The following is a 27760-nucleotide window of genomic DNA, read 5'->3' on the forward strand; positions in this document are numbered from 1 at the left end:
ATTTTTCTGCCGATGTTTAACAGGGGCATGCAATTACAATTGTTGATGTAATATTTCACAGCAGGGCTCGTCCCTGCGCCCACCAAAAGTTACTGTGAGGGGTTACAGTGTTCTGGTACCATCAACACCTAAGGCCCAATTTTCTTCAGAGTATATAGGGAAGGCCGTATAGTATATACATGCGATCTCCTACGTCCAAACATCTGACTTACAAATGACTCTGACTTACAAATGGAGGGAGACAACAGGAAGTGAGAGAAAATCTACCCCTAAGGGAAATTCTCTCCTGTAATTAATATGGGAAAAAGGTGTCTCCACCGTGCTTTATCACCAATCCTTGTGTTTCCCTATTAACCCAAAATTTTCAAAATCCAATTGTCATTGGGACAGAAAGTGAGGGGAAATCTTCTGAACAGGGGCACAGACAGCAAAACAAATGTTACAGGGGTGATAACCCTTCCCTATGCTATCCAAAAAGCTTAATTTTTTTGGGCTGGAGCTACACTTAAAAAATGTACCTGTTCCAACTTACAAACAGATTCAACCTAAGAACAAACCTATAGTCCCTATCTTGTTTGTAACCTGGGAACCACCTGTATACTGCTGTTCAGAGTATATAGGGCCTGGGGGCCCCACGTCTTTTTTTTTTTTTTAATGCGGATGTGGGGGTTCCCCTTAATATTCATACCAGTCCCAAAGGGCTTGGTAATGGACTGGGGGGGGGGGAGTTGCTTACCCATGACGTTTTTATCAATTATTTTCATCTATATTGCTGGAAGCCGACAATACATTACAGCCTCTAGCAGTTTTAAATGACTTTTTTCCTTTAGAAATGTAATTTTTCAGCTGGACTGTTCTAAACACGGGAAAACTGTGCCACTTTACAGGCATACTATAGTCACCCCCCAGGCACGATATTTAGGGGAATATTTCATTTTTATTGTTTCACTTTAAGCATTATTAAAATCACTGGGCCTGATTCCCAAAAGAGATACGCAGGCGGAACTGCTGTTCAGTCTGTGCCTAACTTTGGAAACGATCCTCAAAAGGCTTTTTCCAAAGTTAGGCAGAAAATCTGACATGTGTAAGACACTTACACGGTCAGATCTTAGGATGCAGTACCGCATCCGCCGCTGGGGGCATTTCTCATTGAAATGCAGCTTTGAGTATGCAAATGAGGACTTAAGCAGATCCACAACGCTTTTCAGCACTGTGATTTCTGCGTAAGTTCCGATTTGCTTGCGCAAAACTAGGGCTGGTTTTACAATGTGGAAAATTAGTCACACCTTGTAAAGGCCCATTCAAGCGACGGCATTTGGTATGCATTCCTGAGGGAGAACTCCACGGCAATTTGTAAATTCAAAACCGGCATGGGTTCCCCCCCCAGGAGCATACCAGGCCCTTAGGTCTGGTATGGGTTGTAAGGAGACCCCCCCTACGCCGAAAATTCGACGTAGGGGGTCCCCCTACAATCCATACCAGACCCGTATCCAAAGCACGCTACCCGGCCGGTCAGGAAAGGGAGTGGGGACGAGCGAGCGCCCCCCCCCCTCCTGAGCCGTGCCAGGCTGAATGCCCTCAACATGGGGGGGTTGGGTGCTCTGGGGCAGGGGGGCGCACTGCGGGCCCCCCCACCCCAGAGCACCCTGTCCCCATGTTGATGAGGACAGGACCTCTTCTCGACAACCCTTGCCGTTGGTTGTCGGGGTCTGCGGGCGGGGGCTTATCGGAATCTGGGAGTCCCCTTTAATAAGGGGGCCCCCAGATACCGGCCCCCCACCCTAAGTGAATGGATATGGGGTACATCGTACCCCTACCCATTCACCTGGAGGCAAAAAGTAAAAGTTATTAAACACACAACACAAGGGTTTTTAAAATAATTTATTAGTCTGCTCCGGAGGCCCCCCCTGTCTTCTTTATTAGCTCTAATACCAGGGGGGGCTTCTTCCGCTCTCCGGGGGTCTTCTCCGCTCTCCGGGGGGGGCTTCTTCTTCTGCTCTCCGGGGGGGTCTTCTCCGCTCTCCGGGGGTCTTCTTCTATCTTCGCCGCTCTCCGCTGTTGACTCGGCGCACCCCGGTTCTTCTGCAGATGTCCGGTGCCTTCTTCTTCAGCGCTGGCTGCCTGCTATCTTCGTGTGTTAGCTCAATTACTAGCAGGCAGCCATCGCGGTCTTCTGTGACGTCACCTTCTTCTCTTCTGTTCTTCTCCCCTCTTCCGATGTTGACACGTCGCCTCTTGTCACTGCAATGATGAAAGCGCGCCTTGCATCCCATTTATATAGGCATCACCATCATGCTCCGGCAGGTACCCACGTGGTGGGTGCCTACCCACGTGCAACCACCACGTGGGTACCTACCGGAGCATGATGGGACGGTGATGCCTATATAAATGGGATGCAAGGCGCGCTTCCATCATTGCAGTGACAAGAGGCGACGTGTCAACATCGGAAGAGGGGAGAAGAACAGAAGAGAAGAAGGTGACGTCACAGAAGACCGCGATGGCTGCCTGCTAGTAATTGAGCTAACACACGAAGATAGCAGGCAGCCAGCGCTGAAGAAGAAGGCACCAGACATCTGCAGAAGAACCGGGGTGCGCCGAGTCAACTGCGGAGAGCGGCGAAGATAGAAGAAGACCCCCGGAGAGCGGAAGAAGAAGCCCCCCCGGAGAGCGGAGAAGACCCCCGGAGAGCGGAAGAAGAAGCCCCCCCTGGTATTAGAGCTAATAAAGAAGACAGGGGGGGCCTCCGGAGCAGACTAATAAATTATTTTAAAAACCCTTGTGTTGTGTGTTTAATAACTTTTACTTTTTGCCTCCAGGTGAATGGGTAGGGGTACGATGTACCCCATATCCATTCACTTAGGGTGGGGGGCCGGTATCTGGGGGCCCCCTTATTAAAGGGGACTCCCAGATTCCGATAAGCCCCCGCCCGCAGACCCCGACAACCAACGGCAAGGGTTGTCGGGAAGAGGTCCTGTCCTCATCAACATGGGGACAGGGTGCTCTGGGGTGGGGGGGCCCGCAGTGCGCCCCCCTGCCCCAGAGCACCCAACCCCCCCATGTTGAGGGCATGCGGCCTGGCACGGCTCAGGAGGGGGGGCGCTCGCTCGTCCCCACTCCCTTTCCTGACCGGCCGGGTAGCGTGCTTTGGATACGGGTCTGGTATGGATTGTAGGGGGACCCCCTACGTCGAATTTTCGGCGTAGGGGGGGTCTCCTTACAACCCATACCAGACCTAAGGGCCTGGTATGCTCCTGGGGGGGAACCCATGCCGGTTTTTTCTTTGAAAATTGGCATGGAGTTCTCCCTCTCAGGAATGCATGCCGAGCGACGCTGTCATTTTTTTTTATAATTATTTGTTTTCCCGGCGCGTATATTTTTTTTCACCCGTCGCAACTTTAGTGTCCCGTCGCAATCCACAAAGCCCGGCGTCAATTACGTTTGCGCGCTGCACGTCGGGAAAATTACGTCACACGCATGCGCAGTACGGCCGGCGCGGGAGCGCGCCTCATTTAAATTTTAAACGCCCCCCGGAGAGGAGGACCGCCTTGCGACGGAGGCACTTAAGTTACACGGCCTGAAATTTCTAGGTAAGTGCTTTGTGGATCAGGCACTTAGGTAGAAATTTTAAGTCAGTGTAACTTAACTGCTGAAAGTTAAGTTAGGCAGCTTTTTTGGGAATCAGGCCCACTGCTCCCAAAAATGTTTTTTTTTTTGCATTGATACATGTCCCCTGGGGCAGGACCCAGGTCCCCAAACACTCCATTAAACAGCTTATTACATGTACCACCGTTGGTGTGGTATATATGCTTGAATGTGAATGTGGCCTGCAATATGTGGGGCGCACTTCTCGTGCGCTCCGTGTCCGTGTGGGGGAACACATTAGTAACATGAAGAGGGGGGTAAAAACCCACAGTGTCTCCCGACATTTTAGGAAGTACCACCAACGAGATCCAAAGGGCCTGAAATTTTGGGGGATTGAGAAAGTCTCGAAACATTGGAGGGGGGGACATTTCATCCACCAATTGAGTCGCCGTGAATCCTATTGGATATTTGAGACTAAGGTTTTAGCGCCAGGAGGTTTAAATGTTCAATTTGACCTCAATTGTTTTATTTCCAACAGATAAATACGGTTATATTTATTTTTATTATTTTTGCCATTTTTTATTATTTTTAATTATATATATTTCTTTGTATTTTTGTAATAACTTATATACATGTAATTTTTATGGCTTTTATTTATGTGTATATGTTGCATACAAGGTGATCGTGGATGACGTCTTTTATAAATGATTGAAACTATTTTTAATTATTTATTATATATCTTGAGTTTATTGCAATGAAGGGGTTAATTTATTAGTTCCCCTTCTTATAGCGATGCATTTAATAGTATTTTTGATATCTAGATAATTGGCTATTATATAGCTTATCGGTGTCCTCTCCCACCTGATTAGCACATCTAATATTAAATAAAGTTTTATATATAGCCATTTCTTTATGCAGTCAGTGACCAGTCTGCATACATCATTAATTAATTGTGCCACAGTTTAGTAGTAGTTTAGTGTGATGTTCTCTATGGCAATATCGTGTGACCAATCGGTGCCCCCGCTCTGTGTTGAGATGCAGTCTCTGTATGTGTCATGATCCGTGTTGTGGCTTTGGTCACCTGCTGGTGGCACTATTACCTCCAGCAACTAAGGGTGCAATTCTGGTGGCCACCAGCGGGTGTCTCCCAGTAGATGGACTCTTCACTAATGTGAGCCTGCTGGGAGTATATAAGCCCGCCCTTCACTGAGGTTCAGTGCTTCAGTATCCTCTCTGCTAACCTTGTTCCTGCCTGACCTGATCTGTTCCCTGTATTTGTTCCTGATCTGCTTCCTGCCCTGTCCTGTGTCCTCTGTTTCCTGTACCTTGTACCCAGTCCCTGAGTCCCGTCCCCCGATTCCAGCTTCCCCTTGCCACTGCTCCCTCCATCTGGCTGCCTGTTCCCCCTTGTCTCTCATCCCTGCTTGTTTATGTATATATGCTCTTGTTTTTGTATATATTAGTTAGTCAGATTTGATGTTTTGGGGTTTGCTGTTTGGTTTGCACGTGTGGTTATCCTTAATAAATATAAATTTCTCACCTACCTTTGTGTCTGTTTCCTTAAAGGGTCACTAAAGGAAAAACATTTTTTTGCTGAAATGACTGTTTATTGGGTATAGAGACATAAAAGTTAACTGATTCCTTTTAAAAACTATTAAAATTTGAATTTAATCTATCATATAATGTGCCTCTAGTTCACTTTCGGTTTTAAAGGTACATACATGAAGTTCTGGGTGAGAGGTGAGTCGGGAAGACTCACAGAACAAAAACAAACAAATCCAGGGCAGTGTTTTGTTTTTAAAATGAATCTGATTGGTTCTGAGGAGTTTTAGACACACAGTAATGACAGCTTAGACCACCGTGAAAATCTCCCAGTATGATGGTTATAAGGAAACAGGCAACCAGGAAGTGTGGAGATCACAGCAGAATTACAGCTACTTCAAAGCAAAAACGAACAATGAGGACATGAAACCAGTACTGCAGTAAGGTAAAGGAAGCTATTTAGCTAAAAAAAAAATTCCTTTAGTGACCCTTTAAGTGCAGCCCACTGATCTGTTTAAACCTGTTTTGGATGCCTGTGTTAGACATCCCTGACAGTATGAGGCAAGAGTTAAGGGTGGCTGTATCCTTTGGGAGATCCTATAGGTCAATTTAGCGGTTACCATCCACTATTTACATTTTCATCAGAGGGACGTCAGTGTATCTTCCTGCCCCACGCTAAAGAAGTCCCGCCCACAGGACATAACGCATACGGGGGAGGAGCTACGCCTGACATCACCCGCGATCACTGCAGTACTGTATACTGATCACAATACACGCCTGTCAGCTGGCACTCGGCGTAGAGTGCCCCAGCATGTGAGTTGCCCGTTTTTACTATGCTTTTTTAAATAAACTGTCGCTACTGAGAGCATTAGATCTCCCTCTCTTTGTGTCCTTTTATGTTGGATCACTGCTGCTGTCATTGGTTTTCCACTGAGTTGCCAAAGAAAATTATTTTGACACATCCTATCTGGATCCTATGATGGGTTACCATGCGCAGTGACCTTTTAAGGTCGAATGATTGAGGTGAGAGGCCATCCTTATTCACGGTGGAGGATTATTACTTGGTCACTTTTTATTATCTGCACCTACGCGATTGGAAATACATTGGATTGCTTATATTTTCACATTCACTTATGGACTATATTTATTCTATGTTTTGCGCTGCACTGCTTATATTTTGATTTTTTATGGGACGTTTTATATGAATTAATCCTTAGTGCTGGCTTGCAAAGCTCATCTTCAGGCAAATATTAACCGCCTTCAGACACCCTATAACTGGCATAACAAAAGAAAAATAATCCAAATTCTCTTTTTACTTACCTAAAACTGTGGCCATGTAATGCTCCAGTCCTCTCCTCTCTTTTTCTGTTTAAAGGCAGTGTGCTATTAGCTGTCCAGCTGCAGGGTCCTCTCAGGATCAAGAAAAGGAATCTGCAGTGGTAATATCATAGCGAAAGAGAGTGGCCATCCCAAGCACATCTGCAGTGCTGGACTAGCAAACCCCTGAACTAGGGATGAGCTTCGAGTTTGAGTCTAACTCATGTTCGACTCGAACATTGCCTGTTCGGCGAACAACGAACACATAGGGGTGTTCGCGGTAAATTTGAAAAGCCGCGGAACACCCTGTTAAAGTCTATGGGAGAAATCTAAAGTGCTAATTTTAAAGGCTAATATGCAAGTTATTATCCTAAAAAGTGTTTGGGGACCTGGGTCCTGCCCCAGGGGACATGTATCAATGCAAAAAAAGTTTTAAAAACTGATGTTTTTTTGTCCCCCTCTGACACCCCCTCTGCTGCCTTGTGTCAGAGGGGGCGGGGTCACGTGCCGGGTGGCCCCGCCTCACCAATACAAGAATTGTCACAACTTCAGCCGCGTCATTCGCCGGGCTGTGTCCGGCGGAGAGAGGAGGCAGGCGATGCTGCGCTCTGGATCCCGGATGATCTTCTCATCGCTGGACCGGAGAGGAGATCACCCGTCGCTGGATACCGACAACATTGGAGCAGGGAGCCGGGACCGAGTGGATTACCACCGCTGGATTTGTATTTATTTTTTTATTAATGAAGGACTTTTTTCTACGGTGTGTGTGTGTTTTTTACAACTATTTACACTTCCTTCATGAAATGGTAGGGGTACAATGTACCCCATTACCAATTCACATAGGGGGGGCAAGATCTGGGGGTCCCCTTTGTTAAAGGGGTCTTCCAGATTCTGATAAGCCCCCCGCCCGCAGACACCCACAACCACCGGCCAGGGTTGTGGGGATGAGGCCCTTGTCCCCATCAACATGGGGACATCCTCCCCATGTTGAGGGCATGTGGCCTGGTACGGTTCAGGAAAGGGGGGGCCGCACTTAGTCCCGCCCTCTTTTCTGCGGCCGGCCAGGTTAACGTGCTTGGATAAGGGGTCTGGTGTGGATTTTTGGGGGAACTCCACGCCATTTAAAAAAAAAATTGGGGTGGAGTTCCCCTTAAAATCCACACCAAACCTGAAGGGTCTGGAATGGATATTTGGGGGGAACCCCACGCCATTTTTATTTTTAAATTGACAGCGGGGTTCCCCTTAATATCCATACCAGACCTGAAGGGTCTGGTAATTGAATTTGGGGGGACCCCCATGCTTTTTTTTTTATGAATGAATTCTCTCTGAATTGCCGAGAGCCGACAATTCATTATAGCCGTGAGTCCGGTTTTAAATGACTTTTTTTCTTTCAGAAATGACACTTTGTGCAGAGACAGTTCTAAGTACGGGAAACATGCGCTTTTTCACATGCTTACTTTACACCCCCCAGGTACGAAATTTAAAGGAATATTTCACTTTTATTGTTTCACTCTAAGCATTATTAAATTCACTGCTCCCGAAAAAACGTCCGTTTTTAAAACTTTTTTTTGCATTGATACATGTCCCCTGGGGCAGGACCCAGGTCCCCAAACACTTTTTAGGACAATAACTTGCATATTAGCCTTTAAAATTAGCACTTTAGATTTCAAATGTTCAAGCCCCATAGACTTTAACAGGGTTCTAAAGTTCACACGAACATTTGGTGTGTTCGCAGATTCTGGTGCGAACCGAACAGGGGGGTGTTTGGCTCATCCCTACCCTGAACCATAAAATGACACCACCGAGGGAGCTGGGCAGCAGACTTCAGTGAGTATATCTTTCTTCACAAGATAAGAAAGAAAAAAAATGACTGGGGGGATGGGGTTAATATTTGTTGGGCAGGATTGAGAGGAGGGGTTAATATTTGCATTTATTTAGACCTTAAAGTGGTTGTAAAGGTAAAATAAATATTACTGCCATATCTTCTATGGCCGGTCACGTGACCTCTGTCTTTCCCCGATCTAAGGGCTACAGTGGGAGGGGCTGAGATCCCCCTATGACATTAGGCAGGAGGTCACATGACCGATCTGCTGGCCACTCAGCCCCTCCCGCTGTAGCCCTTAGTTAGGGGAGGAGTGCGGCTGGAGGTCACATGACCGGCCATAAATGATCTGAGATAAGGTATTTACAGGCATCGTTTTATAAAACATGTACACTGTGTAGGATGGATTGATAGAACAGAGGGAATAGCAGTAATTTTATTACCTTTACTGTCAGCTACTAATTGGTGCAGAAGGGGGGAGGGGTGAGGCAGGGACGGCTCACATAAACAGGAGCCGACAGACAGGAAGGGGGGGGAGAGAGGGGAGCAGCAGAATGATGGAGGCATGTAACCTGACCACATTAATCATGAACCAACAGCCATGATTACCGTGGTCAGCACACTAAGGGGGACACAGAAACAGGCAGGATGAACCAGGTTTTTTACAGCTTAGAGAGGGATCGATTAGACAGCACAAGCAATGTGCTGTATAATCTGCTAGGGAAAAGGATCTCTCTCTTTTTTTTTTTTTTTAGGGTTACAACCTCTTTAAATATTGTTTTGCTTAAAAAGCACAATAATACTAAAAAGCACATTGAATATTAATACATACCTATCTGTACCAGGTAAAGTATTGGATCCTGAATGAATGTTCCTCATTGAAGGTTTTGGTGATGTGGAAGGGAAGGTGTTTGAAGAATGTGGATACAATTTTTGGAGACCTGCAATGCATTAAGCAGTATTAAATAAGAAACATATATGCTTAGGTGCATATTTTATAAATGTTATATTTATATGCCAATTTGTAATGTTTATGATTAAGTAAAATATTTACTCCTTTGTTCTTTTTTATCCCTAATAATAGGGAACATATGGAGGCACTCATAACATGTTAACAATTATTATATGAGGAAATTAATAATTTATTTGGACAATTCCAACAATTCTTATTTGTGGATTTTGTCTGAAGCTCTCTCCTTGACTCTTATTGTGTTGAAGGTCCACACTAGGGAGAGTATCATTCCTGTTTAAGATCATCAGCACAAAAAAAAATCCTTTATATTGTTCTGATTCAGTGCCTCCCACCTACAGTACAGGAAATCAACTTGTATAAAAAGTATTTAGCAGGTTGCTATTAGATTAAAAATCTTGAAGAACAGAATTCTGTGTTTAATGTTACTTTAAATAGTTAATTTGTGACCACTTGTCCCACAAAAATACAACGCTTCCCCTGACTGGACAAGCTGGAGATTGTGACATCATCCACACACCTCTCCACCTCATCCAATAAGAGGACGCCTTGTATTCATTGCTAAAAATACAGGGCTTCTAGTGAATGGCAGTAAAGCACAAAGCCAGAGTCTCTTTATAGCGGTCAGCAGATGAGAAGTCGTCCCCTACTGCCGCTGGAGCACAGTGTGGCTTACTCTATGTAGCTAATAATGCGACAGTCAGCTACAGCACACCCATCAGACACATCATTCTGTAATGGAAAAAGTTTGTTTGGGCCAGGTTGGGCCCAAAGAAGTAATTAAAGTGACATTGAACATGGAATTCTACTTTAACTGCTTGCCGACCAGCCGCGGCAGTTATACGGCGGCAGGTCGGCTCTGCTGGGCGAGAGCATGTAGCTATACGTCACCTCGCCCAGCAGCCAATAGGGGCACCCGCTCGCCCCCGACTACCGTAGGCGTGCCCGGTGGGCGCGATCGCCGCCGGGCACCCGCGATCGCTCGTTACAGAGCGGGTACTGGGAGCTATGTGTGTAAACACACAGCTCCCGGTCCTGTTAGGGGAGAAATGCCTGACCATCTGTTCATACAATGTATGAACAGCGATCAGTCATTTCCCCTAGTGAGTCCACCCCCCCCTACAGTTAGAACACACCCAGGGAACATACTTAACCCCTTCCTCGCCCCCTAGTGTTAACCCCTTCCCTGCCAGTGGCATTTTTATAGTAATCCAATGCATTTTTATAGCACTGATCGCTATAAAAATGCCAATGGTCCCAAAAATGTGTCAAAAGTGTCTGAAGTGTCTGCCAAAATGTCGCAGTACCGAAAAAAAATCGCTGATCACCGCCATTACTAGTAAAAAAAATATATTAATTAAAATGCCATAAAACTACCCCCTATTTTGTAAACGCTATAACTTTTGTGCAAAGCAATCAATAAACGCTTATTGCGATTTTTTTTTTTTTAATGAAAAATATGTAGAAGAATACGTATCTGCCTAAACTGAGGATTTTTTTTTATATATATATTTGGGGGATATTTATTATAGCAAAAATTAAAAAAAATAATTTTTTTTTAAATTGTCGCTCTATTTTTGTTTATAGCGCAAAAAAGAAAAACCGCAGAGGTGATCAAATACCACCAAAAGAAAGCTCTATTTGTGGGAAAAAAAGGACGTTAATTTTGTTTGGGAGCGACGTCGCACGACCGCGCAATTGTCAGTTAAAGCGACGCAGTGACGAATCGCAAAAAGGGGCTCTGGGCTTTGACCAGCAATATGGTCCGGGGGTTAAGTGGTTAAATATAATAATAGTAATATGACTAGGATTTGGAACATAGATTCTCAAAAACATAATAGCTCAGAGATGGTTACTGGGGACAAAATAACCATATATTTTTTTTAGCTCTCTATATACAACAGTTGGTTTATGGTATTTGGAATAATTTAAATTTAAATGCTCTACAATGTTTTTTTATTGATATGGTCCAGAGTTGTTTATGAGCTGATTTTTAAGACTCTTTTTGGAGAACCAGTTTTGCTTACCTGGTCTTCTACTCCCCCCTGCAGGCGGAACGCCCCTACCACCGAGCAGTGGACTGTTTCTCGGCATCCCCATGTCCAGAGCAGGGCTATGCTCAAACCTGCTCTGGTCTGGATAATATCAGGACCCGGCCTAGACCAATAGAGCATTGAGGTCCAGGAGCTGCAGGGACCAGTTTAGCTGCAGGGAGGAGCGAAGGATAGGGTATGTACTGTATATCTCCTTTCATTGTTCCCCTAGACATAAACAATCAATATAAGGGATCTTTTTGTATTTAGTTGTGTTTTTAGTTTGGATAGTAATAATTTATGGTTGAAAGTTGTGTCACCAAGGTTAAGTTTTAGATTTATTGATTTCTAATGCATAGTTGCCAACAGTCCCGTTTTTGCCGGGACAGTCCCGGATTTGGGACCCTCGTACCAGATTGATTTTGTCCCACTCATTTTCCTGGAATTTTGCTTTTGTTCCGCCAGGAAAATCTGTGTTTTGGAAAACGGCAGGTGGGCTACAAAAAGATGGCCGCCACTGCAGACACAAGGATAATTCCCCTTGTGTTCAGTGGCAAGGGGAGGAGCAGCCAATCAGAGAGTCTGGGGAGGAGGAGAACACTTCCCGGAGCGGTGAGAGAACTCAGAGCATGTGTTCTTTGAGAAGGAGTCAGTGCGGTTCCCTGGGGAGGGGGGGAAGGCTCTGTCCCTGCCGCCGGGGATTATAGTGTGCGGGGCAGCCTGCTGTCTGGGGATATCCTTATATATATATATGGCGGTGTGTAGGAGAGTGGCTGGAACAGTAGTGTGTGAGCTCCACAACATCTTGGACTCCTTCTCTCCATAGTGAGTGCTTACTGTCCATTGTGTCAGTGGGTGGTGAGAAGACTCCACCACAGAGAGGAGGGGCTAAGCCAACAGCAGAGCCTTAGGAGACTTGGTGAGTGCTGCACTTTACACATTATGTGTGAGCCTCTGATTTATTATTGTGTTAGTAAACAAGGTGGTGTGTAGGGGTTCTAGTCCAATGTATCGTGTCTGATAATAAAATAAGTAGGCGAAGATTATGCGGAGTGGGTGGAGCTTCGGGGAAGTGAGTGTGGTAATTAATTTATAGCTGTGCTGCAAAGTGTCCCTGGAATTTTTTTTCAAATGTTGGCAACTATGCTGATGTTTTTATTAATACAAATAATATTTCTGTAAAGCTCTAGTTCAACAAAACTATAAACCTGCACATCTGCTCTTCCTATGCTCCACTAATCTTGTCGAATTACTTTATGGTAAAAATTGATAGATTGGTATGTAACTGCTGTTATTTACAATATCGTACTTTGCATTGTGCTGGTATATTGTAATTTGGTAATTCACACAGTGTTTTATAATTTTCTGGAAGAGGCTATTTTCTATTTTGCTATCATAGGACACCAACTTCTTCTTTGTATTGCCATGACATTGACATGTTTGTTATTTTAAAAAATATATACGGTATATTTTTACAATCACCTTAACTGCTAACCTAAATGGTTTGTTGAACAACCACATTATCAGTGAGGATTAGATGAAAAATCAGTGGCGTAAGTAGAATCCTCAGGGCCCCGGTGCAAGAAACCATGAAGGGCCCCCACCAGGGGCATTGCTAGGTCTACGAAAGATCTCAGGCTAGAGCCCATAGCAGCGAAGAAAATAAATGTATACGTGTGTGTGTGTGTATTATTTATACATATATATATATATATATATATATATATATATATAAAAATATCATTACATATATGAGTGTGTATCCCCTCTAACATCAGGGTCACCAGAGAACCCCCCCTTACATCAGGGCCCCAGAGGTCCCCCCTTACTTTAGGGTCCCCAGACAGTCACACCCCCTCTTTCCAGAGGTTCCCCTGTACCTGGCTGGTCTCTGCTGTGCATCTTTGACCCCCAGCACATCTCTGTACCCCCCCATCTGGGGGGAGGTAGGAGGCAGCGATCGGCAGCTCTATGGTGTACACGGGCGGTGGAATCTCCCTGGGGCTTGTAGTTTTCTCTCGAAATGTATACAGTGGAGAGGGGAGGGGCCTTTGACCCGCGCATGTATCCTCAACAGTGTAGAAGAAGAGCGACTCACTGAAGAGTGAAGCCGGTGCATGTCCAGATCAGAGGCCCTCCCCTCTCCACTGTATACATTTGGAGAGAGAACTACAAGCCCAGGAAGATCGCGCGGCTCGCGGGCACCATACAGCTGCCGATTGCCGCCTCCTACCTCCCCCCTGCATGTCAAACAGGTAATCAGAGGTGCAGGGGGAGATTCTGGGTCTTGGGGCCCCCCACAGCGGCAAAACTGCAGGGCCCAGTCGCAAGTGCGACTGTAGCGACCCCTATAGTTCCGCCTTTGTGTAAAATTAAGAACTTTAGGAGTAAATTACACACACATAATGTACACTTGTGGGTCTTAAATTGCATTATCTATGCATGTTGCGTTTCTGCAGTGCTTTTTGTGGTGCTTGCCACGTTTTTGGAAACGTGCTTTTACCACTACTTTACCGCGAGTTTTAAAAAATGTTTACACTGTATATAGCTGGTTGCTAAAGAGGCAGTCGGAAAGCCAGCTGCCGTGTCCTTAACAACTGCTGAGTCATCAGCTGTCAGCGGGCTTCCCTGATGACAGCTGAATGTAAAAAAAAAAAAGAATTGCTAACAAAAAAATTGTGAAATAAAATTTGCATGGGATCCCCCCCAGGTCCATACCGGGCCCTTGGATCTACTATGGATTCAGAGGGGAACCCCCTAAAATCCATACCAGACCCTAATCCGAGCATGCACGCCGGCAGGTCAGAAAAGGGAGAGGACGAGCGAGTGCCCCCCGAACCAGACTGCATGCCCTCAAGCATGCACCCCAAAGCACCTTGCCCCCATGTTGATGGGGACAAGGGCCTCATGCCGACAACCCTGGCTGGTGGTTGTTGGGGTCTGGGGGCTTATTGGACTCTGGAGGCCCCCTTTAACAAGGGGGTCCCCAGATCCCGGCCTCCCCTCTATGTGAATGAGTATGAGTTACCCATGTGAAAAAATACAGTAGACAGATTTTAACAAGTCTTTTATTAAAAAATGTCTTCTTCCTCCACAAGCAGTTTTTTTTCACAATTTGTTTTGCTGGCAATTCTTTTTTTTTACATTCAGCTGTCAGCGGGGAAGCCTGCTGACAGCTGATGTCTCATCGGTTGTTAAGGACATGGCGGCCGACTTCCTGGTCCCCTCCTTAGCAAGCAGTTTTATGTAGTGAATGTTAAGCAAAAAAAAAAACACAAATCGCAAAAAGCAAATTGAGGCAAAAACGCTGTACTTGCCTTTTGGATGCGGATCCATTAAAATCTATTACATGCAAAATGCTGCATTTTACAGGGGAAAAAAGTCCCCAAAACCTTTCCAAAAATGCAGAGGTACAAAAATGCATTGATGTGAATGTGTTCCATAGGAACTCATGTTAAACAAATTCCCTGCATTTCTGCATAATGCAAAATGCATCAAAAAACCCATTATTGTGAATGGAGCCTAATGAGGTGGATCTGTATGTCCTGGTAGAACAGACTTAAAAACAATATGCAATGCCATTTTGCAGCTTCTAAACCAAACAAGATATTTCCTCATTTAAAAAGACACTTTGATCAAAAGCCTTAATTAAGTCTCACATGTTTTGCCCCATTATAATTGCTTGGTGACTTTCAAGGGAAACCTATAGAAAACAATGCCTGTAAATGAGGAAATGTGATTGTGAGGGACAGTGATAATGCAAATCTCACACAAGGGGTTACATTAATTACTTGTTTTTACCTTTCTGAACTTTCCAAAAAAATATTGAGATTTGTGGTATTAAAAGCCTTTTTTTCTGCCAAGTTTAAGACTGCAAAATGTCAGAAATGCCAATAAATTAAAGCATAACTACATATGGAATAATTAATCAGTGATGTGGTAAACTGTATTAGATTTGATTTGACAATAAAACTTTCTCCATAAAATGCTGTGGCTGACAAAAGAAATGTTGCCCTGCCTATGTTTGCTTAGTCCCTAGAGTTGGGCAAACAGTTTGAGCCGAGCAAACATTCAGCCCGAACAACGCCTGTTCGCCCATTTGGCAAACATCTAAATTTGCGTGGCGTTCGGCATGATGTTTGCCCACTAAGCACCCCACAATGCACAGTGCATTCTAGGGCCCAATTAGCTGAAGCAATGCACCTGACAGCTGGTCAGGTGCAAAGCTTTGCCCAATCAGAACACAGAGCATAGTCAGAGCTATGAGTTACTCTCTTAGCTGCCAGGGGAATAACTCCTCCAGTGAGCCGAACACCCTCCGGTTCGGTTTGCATCCAGAACATGCGAACAGACCGAAAGTTTGCAAAAACATTCGAACATCGTTAAAGTCTATGGGGCTCAAATGTGAGAAATCAAAAGTGCAAATTTTAAAGGCTAATATGCAAATTCTCATCCTAAAAAGGGTTTGAGGACCCGGGTCCTGCCCCAGGGGACATGTATCAATGCAAAAAAAAAGTTTTAAAAACTGACGTTTTTTTTTGGGAGCAGTGATTTTAATGATGCTTAAAGTGAAAACATAAAAGTGAAATATTCCTTTAAATATCGTACCTGGGGGTGTCTATAGTATGCCTGTAAAGTGGCGTGTGTTTCTCATGTTTAGAACAGTCCCTGCACAAAATGACATTTCTAAAGGAATAAAAGTCATTTAAAACTGCTTGCAGCTGTAATGTAATGTCAGGTCCCGGCAATATGGATGAAAATTATTGAGAAAAATTACATGGGTAACCCCCCAGCCCATTACCAGGCCCTTTGGGTCTTGTATGGATATTAAGAGGAACCCAAATTAAAAAAAGAAAGGGCGCGGGGCCCCCATGCCCTATATACTCTGAACAGCAGTATACAGGCGGTCCAAACAAGACAGTGACTTGTAGGTTTGTTCTTAAAGCGGAGTTCCAACCACAATTAGCATTTTTTAAATGTATGTCCTTTCATCCTGCGTTTTTATAATATAAATCCGGTCACTTACTATTTTACAATCCGCTGCCGCTCCGCATAGATATTCAAAAAAGATAGTTTATAAAACTATGTCTACACCGTTGTCATTTTGCTTGTGGGCATTGTGAAGCCTACAAGCACTTACTTCCTGGAAGTTTTGGATGGGGAGTGATAATTGGACAGCGCACTGCATCCTGGGAAATGTGTGTCATCATTTCCCAGGATACAGTGCGCTGTAGCATTAGAGGGAGATGATGTCAGAATCCTAGGTGGTTTCAAAGGCAGATTTCGTGGGACCGCATAGCAACAGGCATTTCCAGATGAGTAAAAAAAAATTTTTTTTTTAGGTCTAATGAGTACAATAATGAAAAAAAAAAATTTGGGATGGAAACTCCACTTTAAGTTGAATCTGTTTGTAATTTGGAACAGGTACATTTTGTAAGTGTAGCTCCAGCCCAAAAATCTATTTTTAGCTTTTTGGATAACATAGGGAAGGCTTATCATCACCCCTGTAACATTTGTTTGCTGTCTGTGCCCCTGTTCAGAAGATTTCACCTCACTTTCTGTCCCAATGACAATTGGATTTTGAAAATGTGGGGTTTTTAGGGAAACAAGTTTTGGTGATAAAGCATCAGTGGAGACACCTTTTTCCCATATTAACTCTTACAGTAGAGAATTTCCCTTCCTAGGGGTAGATTTCCTCTCACTTCCTGTTGTCTCCCTCCGTTTGTAAGTAGGAGTCATTTGTAAGTCTGATGATGGAAAGTAGGGGACCACCTGTATATACTATACGGCCTGCCCTATATACTCTGCAGAAATTTGGGCCTTAGGTGTTGGTGGTACCAGAATACTGTAAGCATGAATAGAACATCTATTATGGTTTGGTCTCAAATAGTTGCCGACACCCCTGATGAACAGAAAAAAATGGAGGATCCCCCAGGGTGGGGCTTTTTAGGCAACAGTAGTACAAGTAGTCATGGTAGATACAAAATATATAATAGTTTAATAATAACAGGACGGTATCAAACAACGTTCAGTAAACGTATATAGTACAAAGGTTTAAAAACAACACATTAATGGGGTGTATTGGAAAAAAGGTAAAGAGTCCACAATATAAATACTGGGCCCAACGCGTTTCGGGTTTCCTTCTTCAGGGACCGAAGTATGTGTGGAGTCAGAAAGTGTAACAGACAACTTTTCTAGAAAACAAATAAATGACAATGTGTTGAAAATAATAACATACAGATGAAAAACATTAAACTGGTACAGATAAGAAAAAATCATACCACCCGAGAAGTTTCAACGGCTCAGCACACCCCTTAAAAGGACATCGCAATCGGGACGCATGGCAAGCCTCAGATGGTAAGGAGAGGAGTGAGGACTGGCATCTAATATCAATCACAGCGTAGCAAGACCTTTGGCCCGAAGTGTCACAGCGTAAAAGTTTATTGATTGTATATATATATATTTTTACCTGTCCAAAATATAAATAAGAGGACAGGATAATATCAACGGTGCCGCAGGCAACAAAAACGAAAAAGAACGCAAAAAAGGATCGCAAAAAAGAAAGCTGAACCAAGATTTTATATATGAGGCTAGAGACATACCTGTAATGACAAAAAGTGGCCAGAGAGGTCAGTAGAGGGATCGGAAGCTAAAAAATAAATGAAAGAAATAAATCCCAGTTTAGAGATGTACAGAGTATAGGAAATGGCATGTAAAGCAATAGTATGGGGGTCAGGGTGGGAAACATGAAGGGACAAAGTACTTACATGGGAAGAAAACACAAGCAGTGTAGAGTGTGTACAGCTGCTGCAGCCATCCAGCAATGTCTGACATTGTGGGGCTGCTTGGCTTTTAAATAGGAGAGGGGGAGGAGTAAGGTGGGAGGGGTCTGTAAAGGAGCCTGCGTTGCTATGGGTCAGTGTGGAAAAGGGGGCGTTGCCTCCAAGTGGGGAGAGGGGAGGGACAGGTAAGCCCTGCTCTCATCATGTGGGAGCCCGCACTAATGACGTGCAGGGAGAAAAAAAAAAAAACACATGGCAAGTGACCAGGAAGATCACCTGACACGGGGGTGGAGAATATGCAGAATAGTTGGTTGCATGTTGGAGAATAAGAAACGTATAATAAAGGGGGCATGACCATTACTAGTACAGGGGGAGAAGGGTATAAAAAGGGTCAGCTAGGGAAAAAGTAGTAAGAAGGATTGGAAATGCAAGATGCAAATAAATGTTTTTGTTATAGAGTGATTTGTAAGCACGGTTGCTGCTCAATGCAAGCAGGGGTTTGTATATACAGTATCTTTGTGTACAGGTATGCTCAGCCATAAAATTAAAGGGACAGCAATCTAAGAAGATGTTGTATTAAAAGGATATTATAATTATGCAAGAATGGGGACACGTGGGCCAAAAGGTCCAGGGGCAAAAAGGAAAAAACAGGGGCACGAAAAATGTCCACTGTGTGATCCCTGCCCCTGTTATAGGCGCAGGTATAGACCCATGGTCAAAGACACCAAAAGGTGCATGGGGACCAGGTCAAAAAAGCCGTCTCCCATGGAAGGAGGACAGACGGCTTACGTGCGCCCAGCTAAGGAGTGACAATAAGGGAGATGCCAGTCAAGCCAAAATGCGCTTCGAACGCGAATCCCCAGGGGGTGTACTGAGGGATGAATGGGCATGGTGATAAATACAGGGAAAATCCAGTATGTATTACTGACATGGGCAAATGACAGAGTGGAGAAGGGGGTAATGAAAGGAGACAATCGGTGACATAAGGTCCTCGAAATATAGAGTGGTCTTGGTCATTCTTTTTCACAACCCCCGGAGGAGAAACCTTCCAAAAAAGGCCTGAAGCTGATCTGCTCATTGAGGCCCGGTGGAAGATTGGCCTCTAATTCGGCAATCCACCGAGTTTCATGCTGCAAGAGGATCTTATTCCAATCCCCACCTCTGGGGCTTGGATGGATCCTATCGAGGATTAAAAATTTAACCCCTGAGAAAAGTCCATTATGTTGAGACAAGATGTGGCGCCCTAGTGGTAAGTCTGGGTTGGCCGAACGCATGGCATGTAAATGCCGGGAAGCTCGCTTAAAGAATGGTAATTTGGTTTTACCCACGTAGAACCTCTTACATTGACAGGTGAGTAAGTATATTACGCCAAATGTCTTGCAATTGGCAAAGTGTCTCGGTCTGTAAGGCCGACCGTTGGGTAGTACAATATCACGCTCTATATTGATGTATCGACAGATGGAGCAACCCCCGCAGGTGAAGGTACCCTTCCTTTTGCAAGGGTCTTTCCTGAAGTTGTCCTTGAACTCACTGGCCACTAAGTGGTCTTTGAGTGAGCATGCCCGTCGGTAAGTTATCGCTGGCTCTTTTGGTACAAAGGGACCGAGTTGAGGGTCAAAAGAGAGTAGGTGCCAGAATTGTTTGAGGATTCCTCTCGTTTTTTGATGTTGAGTATGGTACTTAGTGATAAGTCTGGTAGTATCACTACCAACAGGGGACTTCTTGCCTGATTGTACTAATAGGTGTGACCTGATTTGTCCATTGGCCCGTTGAAATGATCTTTTGAGGATTTTTTTCGAGTACCCTCTATGTAGTAATCTGTCACGTAGTCCGGCTGCTTCCCGTAGGAAGGATTCCTGGGTAGAACAATTGCGTCTTAGGCGTAGATATTGACTATAGGGTATTGATCCTATCAAAGATGTGGGGTGTGCACTAGAAGCGTGCAATATTGTATTACCCGCCGTGGGTTTTCTGTAGAGCCCTGTTGATATGTACCCATCGGGGTTTTTGAGTAGGGTAACATCAAGAAAGGGGATTTGGGAATCGCTGGAGGACATTGTGAACTTTAAGTTCAGCTCGTTGCAGTTCATGATAGACATGAATGACTCGAGCTCCTCGGTCGATCCCTCCCAGATCATAAGGACATCGTCAATATATCTGAACCATCCAGATACAAGATGGATAAATGGTTCTACCGGATTACTGGTCAGGAATAATTTTTCCCACTCCCCCAGGTACAGGTTGGCATATGATGGGGCACATGAGGTCCCCATCGCTACCCCCTGTACCTGGAGGAAGTGGGAGCCGTCAAACGAGAAGACACTATGATAGAGTATGAACTCCAAGGCCATAATGAGAAATTCCCCAAGCTTCCGATCAACGCGGAAGATGGGAAGTAAGACATCCCGTATAGCAGCCAAACCCAGAGGGTGTGGGATGGAGCTATACAGGGCCTCCACGTCGATGGCTACCAAAAGTGCTCCTGGAGGCACTCTAAGATGTTCAACTTTGTTTAGAAGATGGATGGTGTCCTTAATATAGGATGAGAGGTGGGTTACAAAGGGTTTCAAGTGTAAATCAACAAAGATACTCAAATTCTCCGTTAGGGCGCCACTGCCGGATACAATGGGACGGCCCGGTGGATTTATGAGATCCTTGTGGATTTTAGGCAGGCAATAAAAAGTTGGAATTTTGGGGTATTTGGTGCGGATAAACTCCCATACATCATGGTTCACTGCACCTTGGGAGAAGGCTCCATCCACTAGAGCATAAAATTCAGTTTCAAACTTTATAATAGTAGATGTGGAAATGGGAGTATACCAATCCCGGTTGCACAGGATTTTTTTACACATAGCCTTGTATTGATCATTCGTTTGGATCACAATGTTGCCCCCCTTATCGGAGGGCTTGATGGTGAGTGAATGACAGTCTTTAAGTTTCTCTAGTGCCTCAATGGGTTGGTAAGCAAGCTGTTTGGTGTTGGGTGGTTTTCGTAATTTTTTGATTTCTGCTGTCGTGAGTGCTACGAAAGCAGCCAGGTTTGAGTTGGTTTGCAAGGGAGGAAACTTGTCCGACTTGATTTTCAAAGTGTTGGAGGGTCGTTCGGGTCTTGGAGTGGGGATGGCGTCTGACATAAGGGTTTCTATGTCTGAGATGTCATCAAAATCGGAGAGGTCTGCCTCGTCACAAAGTGATAGAAGGAGATCCATGTCTTCTTTGTGCTGTTGAGCACTAGTAGGAGAGATTTCTGTTTTGGGTTTAGAGTACAGACTCTTAAGTAACAACTTCCTTGCAAACAGGTGAATGTCCTTTATAATTTCAAAAGTGTCCAGGGGTGCCACTGGGCAGAAAGAGAGGCCTTTGGTTAGTAGTGTCATTTCGTCGGTAGAGAGTTCGTAATTCGAGAGATTTATTATATCAAGACCGACATTGGATCTTGGTTCATCATCCATCAATATAGGATGGTCTAGGTATCCTGCCGTGTGTGAACTACTTGAGGAAAAAACCCAGTATCCGTGGTTTCTCTGATTGTGGGTCTTAGTCCTTCATGAGTAACATGGGTACTTTGTTGTGAAGTCGAAAACACAGGAAACAGCCCGGTTTTATGAGCTGGGGAATTGCTGTGTTGATTAAATCTTTCGGAGTCCGCGTGGGTATTGGTGGGTCCTGGCTGTTGTACTATGCGTTTCTTGATGGTGTTGTCATCTTGGTCCGACAAGGCTCGTTTCGGTTTAGCATTCCTATTTCTAGTGGAGTTTTGTGTGGGGGCATTGTTGGGAACATTTGATGAGGCCTTATTGCCCTTTTTGGAAGTAAAGGCGTTACCTCCTTTTGAGGAATTTTGTTGGGTGGAATATGCTGTTTGCCATTTGTAGGCTTTGCCTTCTTGGAAGGACCGTTTGTCCCTCCAGAATTTTGTTTCCTTTTTGTGCAGAGTTTCTGCAGTGACCGCATCAAGTCGTCCCTTGATTTTGGTCTCATGCTCTTTAAAGGCAGGTAACGCCAAAAAGGGTAAAAGTTTGGTGTAAGTTTCGTCAATGTCCTTTTCAACCTGTGCCGATCTAGTCTTGTATTCTTCTATGAGAAGTTTCATCATGTTGGCAGTACAAAGTTGGAGGTTTAGCTCCCATTTCTTCCGGAACTCAGGATTTACATTGTCTAACAATGGAAAAATCTGAATCCGGAGACCATAGGGGTTAATGTCTTCTCTTAGATATTTTTCAAAGCTCTCAACGTGCCAAAAGAGGGCTGCCTTCTTTTCAACCAGTCTGCCAAGTTGGCTACACAAGGAGGAAAGCTCAGACTGTATGGCCTCCCCCTTGTGATGACTGGCAGAATAGCCCTGCATTAGGTCATCCCATTCCTTGCCTTGAAACATGGTCGTGGCGAAAATAAAAAACTGCACTAGATAAGAGTGTCTACTTGCTCAGAAAATTAGTGCAAGAGGACGTAATCCACAAAGAGTGTAACAAAGTATAGTACAAATAATGAATAAAGGTAAAAATTTGTACAATAATTCAAAGAATATATGAGGTAAGTAGCGATCAAACAAAGATGTAAATGGGGGGCTGAAAGTGGTGGTAAGCCACCTTCATGGGTATTTTCTACCCTGAATACGAAAGTATGAATAGAACATCTATTATGGTTTGGTCTCAAATAGTTGCCGACACCCCTGATGAACAGAAAAAAATGGAGGATCCCCCAGGGTGGGGCTTTTTAGGCAACAGTAGTACAAGTAGTCATGGTAGATACAAAATATATAATAGTTTAATAATAACAGGACGGTATCAAACAACGTTCAGTAAACGTATATAGTACAAAGGTTTAAAAACAACACATTAATGGGGTGTATTGGAAAAAAGGTGAAGAGTCCACAATATAAATACTGGGCCCAACGCGTTTTGGGTTTCCTTCTTCAGGGACCGAAGTATGTGTGGAGTCAGAAAGTGTAACAGACAACTTTTCTAGAAAACAAATAAATGACAATGTGTTGAAAATAATAACATACAGATGAAAAACATTAAACTGGTACAGATAAGAAAAAATCATACCACCCGAGAAGTTTCAACGGCTCAGCACACCCCTTAAAAGGACATCGCAATCGGGACGCATGGCAAGCCTCAGATGGTAAGGAGAGGAGTGAGGACTGGCATCTAATATCAATCACAGCGTAGCAAGACCTTTGGCCCGAAGTGTCACAGCGTAAAAGTTTATTGATTGTATATATATATATTTTTACCTGTCCAAAATATAAATAAGAGGACAGGATAATATCAACGGTGCCGCAGGCAACAAAAACGAAAAAGAACGCAAAAAAGGATCGCAAAAAAGAAAGCTGAACCAAGATTTTATATATGAGGCTAGAGACATACCTGTAATGACAAAAAGTGGCCAGAGAGGTCAGTAGAGGGATCGGAAGCTAAAAAATAAATGAAAGAAATAAATCCCAGTTTAGAGATGTACAGAGTATAGGAAATGGCATGTAAAGCAATAGTATGGGGGTCAGGGTGGGAAACATGAAGGGACAAAGTACTTACATGGGAAGAAAACACAAGCAGTGTAGAGTGTGTACAGCTGCTGCAGCCATCCAGCAATGTCTGACATTGTGGGGCTGCTTGGCTTTTAAATAGGAGAGGGGGAGGAGTAAGGTGGGAGGGGTCTGTAAAGGAGCCTGCGTTGCTATGGGTCAGTGTGGAAAAGGGGGCGTTGCCTCCAAGTGGGGAGAGGGGAGGGACAGGTAAGCCCTGCTCTCATCATGTGGGAGCCCGCACTAATGACGTGCAGGGAGAAAAAAAAAAAAAAAAAAAAAAAAAAAATGGCAAGTGACCAGGAAGATCACCTGACACGGGGGTGGAGAATATGCAGAATAGTTGGTTGCATGTTGGAGAATAAGAAACGTATAATAAAGGGGGCATGACCATTACTAGTACAGGAGGAGAAGGGTATAAAAAGGGTCAGCTAGGGAAAAAGTAGTAAGAAGGATTGGAAATGCAAGATGCAAATAAATGTTTTTGTTATAGAGTGATTTGTAAGCACGGTTGCTGCTCAATGCAAGCAGGGGTTTGTATATACAGTATCTTTGTGTACAGGTATGCTCAGCCATAAAATTAAAGGGACAGCAATCTAAGAAGATGTTGTATTAAAAGGATATTATAATTATGCAAGAATGGGGACACGTGGGCCAAAAGGTCCAGGGGCAAAAAGGAAAAAACAGGGGCACGAAAAATGTCCACTGTGTGATCCCTGCCCCTGTTATAGGCGCAGGTATAGACCCATGGTCAAAGACACCAAAAGGTGCATGGGGACCAGGTCAAAAAAGCCGTCTCCCATGGAAGGAGGACAGACGGCTTACGTGCGCCCAGCTAAGGAGTGACAATAAGGGAGATGCCAGTCAAGCCAAAATGCGCTTCGAACGCGAATCCCCAGGGGGTGTACTGAGGGATGAATGGGCATGGTGATAAATACAGGGAAAATCCAGTATGTATTACTGACATGGGCAAATGACAGAGTGGAGAAGGGGGTAATGAAAGGAGACAATCGGTGACATAAGGTCCTCGAAATATAGAGTGGTCTTGGTCATTCTTTTTCACAACCCCCGGAGGAGAAACCTTCCAAAAAAGGCCTGAAGCTGATCTGCTCATTGAGGCCCGGTGGAAGATTGGCCTCTAATTCGGCAATCCACCGAGTTTCATGCTGCAAGAGGATCTTATTCCAATCCCCACCTCTGGGGCTTGGATGGATCCTATCGAGGATTAAAAATTTAACCCCTGAGAAAAGTCCATTATGTTGAGACAAGATGTGGCGCCCTAGTGGTAAGTCTGGGTTGGCCGAACGCATGGCATGTAAATGCCGGGAAGCTCGCTTAAAGAATGGTAATTTGGTTTTACCCACGTAGAACCTCTTACATTGACAGGTGAGTAAGTATATTACGCCAAATGTCTTGCAATTGGCAAAGTGTCTCGGTCTGTAAGGCCGACCGTTGGGTAGTACAATATCACGCTCTATATTGATGTATCTCTCGAATTACGAACTCTCTACCGACGAAATGACACTACTAACCAAAGGCCTCTCTTTCTGCCCAGTGGCACCCCTGGACACTTTTGAAATTATAAAGGACATTCACCTGTTTGCAAGGAAGTTGTTACTTAAGAGTCTGTACTCTAAACCCAAAACAGAAATCTCTCCTACTAGTGCTCAACAGCACAAAGAAGACATGGATCTCCTTCTATCACTTTGTGACGAGGCAGACCTCTCCGATTTTGATGACATCTCAGACATAGAAACCCTTATGTCAGACGCCATCCCCACTCCAAGACCCGAACGACCCTCCAACACTTTGAAAATCAAGTCGGACAAGTTTCCTCCCTTGCAAACCAACTCAAACCTGGCTGCTTTCGTAGCACTCACGACAGCAGAAATCAAAAAATTACGAAAACCACCCAACACCAAACAGCTTGCTTACCAACCCATTGAGGCACTAGAGAAACTTAAAGACTGTCATTCACTCACCATCAAGCCCTCCGATAAGGGGGGCAACATTGTGATCCAAACGAATGATCAATACAAGGCTATGTGTAAAAAAATCCTGTGCAACCGGGATTGGTATACTCCCATTTCCACATCTACTATTATAAAGTTTGAAACTGAATTTTATGCTCTAGTGGATGGAGCCTTCTCCCAAGGTGCAGTGAACCATGATGTATGGGAGTTTATCCGCACCAAATACCCCAAAATTCCAACTTTTTATTGCCTGCCTAAAATCCACAAGGATCTCATAAATCCACCGGGCCGTCCCATTGTATCCGGCAGTGGCGCCCTAACGGAGAATTTGAGTATCTTTGTTGATTTACACTTGAAACCCTTTGTAACCCACCTCTCATCCTATATTAAGGACACCATCCATCTTCTAAACAAAGTTGAACATCTTAGAGTGCCTCCATGAGCACTTTTGGTAGCCATCGACGTGGAGGCCCTGTATAGCTCCATCCCACACCCTCTGGGTTTGGCTGCTATACGGGATGTCTTACTTCCCATCTTCCGCGTTGATCGGAAGCTTGGGGAATTTCTCATTATGGCCTTGGAGTTCATACTCTATCATAGTGTCTTCTCGTTTGACGGCTCCCACTTCCTCCAGGTACAGGGGGTAGCGATGGGGACCTCATGTGCCCCATCATATGCCAACCTGTACCTGGGGGAGTGGGAAAAATTATTCCTGACCAGTAATCCGGTAGAACCATTTATCCATCTTGTATCTGGATGGTTCAGATATATTGACGATGTCCTTATGATCTGGGAGGGATCGACCGAGGAGCTCGAGTCATTCATGTCTATCATGAACTGCAACAAGCTGAACTTAAAGTTCACAATGTCCTCCAGCGATTCCCAAATCCCCTTTCTTGATGTTACCCTACTCAAAAACCCCGATGGGTACATATCAACAGGGCTCTACAGAAAACCCACGGCGGGTAATACAATATTGCACGCTTCTAGTGCACACCCCACATCTTTGATAGGATCAATACCCTATAGTCAATATCTACGCCTAAGACGCAATTGTTCTACCCAGGAATCCTTCCTACGGGAAGCAGCCGGACTACGTGACAGATTACTACATAGAGGGTACTCGAAAAAAATCCTCAAAAGATCATTTCAACGGGCCAATGGACAAATCAGGTCACACCTATTAGTACAATCAGGCAAGAAGTCCCCTGTTGGTAGTGATACTACCAGACTTATCACTAAGTACCATACTCAACATCAAAAAACGAGAGGAATCCTCAAACAATTCTGGCACCTACTCTCTTTTGACCCTCAACTCGGTCCCTTTGTACCAAAAGAGCCAGCGATAACTTACCGACGGGCATGCTCACTCAAAGACCACTTAGTGGCCAGTGAGTTCAAGGACAACTTCAGGAAAGACCCTTGCAAAAGGAAGGGTACCTTCACCTGCGGGGGTTGCTCCATCTGTCGATACATCAATATAGAGCGTGATATTGTACTACCCAACGGTCGCCCTTACAGACCGAGACACTTTGCCAATTGCAAGACATTTGGCGTAATATACTTACTCACCTGTCAATGTAAGAGGTTCTACGTGGGTAAAACCAAATTACCATTCTTTAAGCGAGCTTCCCGGCATTTACATGCCATGCGTTCGGCCAACCCAGACTTACCACTAGGGCGCCACATCTTGTCTCAACATAATGGACTTTTCTCAGGGGTTAAATTTTTAATCCTCGATAGGATCCATCCAAGCCCCAGAGGTGGGGATTGGAATAAGATCCTCTTGCAGCATGAAACTCGGTGGATTGCCGAATTAGAGGCCAATCTTCCACCGGGCCTCAATGAGCAGATCAGCTTCAGGCCTTTTTTGGAAGGTTTCTCCTCCGGGGGTTGTGAAAAAGAATGACCAAGACCACTCTATATTTCGAGGACCTTATGTCACCGATTGTCTCCTTTCATTACCCCCTTCTCCACTCTGTCATTTGCCCATGTCAGTAATACATACTGGATTTTCCCTGTATTTATCACCATGCCCATTCATCCCTCAGTACACCCCCTGGGGATTCGCGTTCGAAGCGCATTTTGGCTTGACTGGCATCTCCCTTATTGTCACTCCTTAGCTGGGCGCACGTAAGCCGTCTGTCCTCCTTCCATGGGAGACGGCTTTTTTGACCTGGTCCCCATGCACCTTTTGGTGTCTTTGACCATG

The 27760-nt window shown here is 44.6% G+C and overlaps 1 protein-coding gene and 2 long non-coding RNA genes across 4 annotated transcripts in view; all 3 read right to left on the minus strand.

Moving 5' to 3' along the window:
- LCP2 (lymphocyte cytosolic protein 2) overlaps positions 1-27760 on the minus strand; it is a 300267-nt gene that overhangs the window by 62900 nt on the left and 209607 nt on the right. The window contains exons 16-17 of one of the 2 annotated variants that reach the window (XM_040344694.1): positions 9096-9204; positions 5127-5153 (exon numbers count right to left, since the gene is read on the minus strand). In XM_040344694.1, the coding sequence (XP_040200628.1) occupies positions 5127-5153; positions 9096-9204 (136 nt within the window). The remainder of the gene's footprint in view (positions 1-5126; positions 5154-9095; positions 9205-27760) is intronic. The other variant, XM_040344695.1, reaches the window with a different exon arrangement.
- Positions 17421-18291, minus strand: LOC120932365. The gene is made up of 4 exons (XR_005747963.1): positions 18034-18291; positions 17869-17915; positions 17548-17735; positions 17421-17460 (listed from the first exon to the last, which is right to left on the minus strand). It is a non-coding gene; the product is annotated as an uncharacterized LOC120932365 (long non-coding RNA).
- Positions 22973-23850, minus strand: LOC120932364. Its single transcript, XR_005747962.1, has 4 exons — positions 23586-23850; positions 23421-23467; positions 23100-23287; positions 22973-23012 (listed from the first exon to the last, which is right to left on the minus strand). It is a non-coding gene; the product is annotated as an uncharacterized LOC120932364 (long non-coding RNA).

Source organism: Rana temporaria, chromosome 3 (genome assembly GCF_905171775.1).
Source record: "Rana temporaria chromosome 3, aRanTem1.1, whole genome shotgun sequence".
In the NCBI taxonomy this organism is placed as follows: Eukaryota; Metazoa; Chordata; class Amphibia; order Anura; family Ranidae; genus Rana; species Rana temporaria.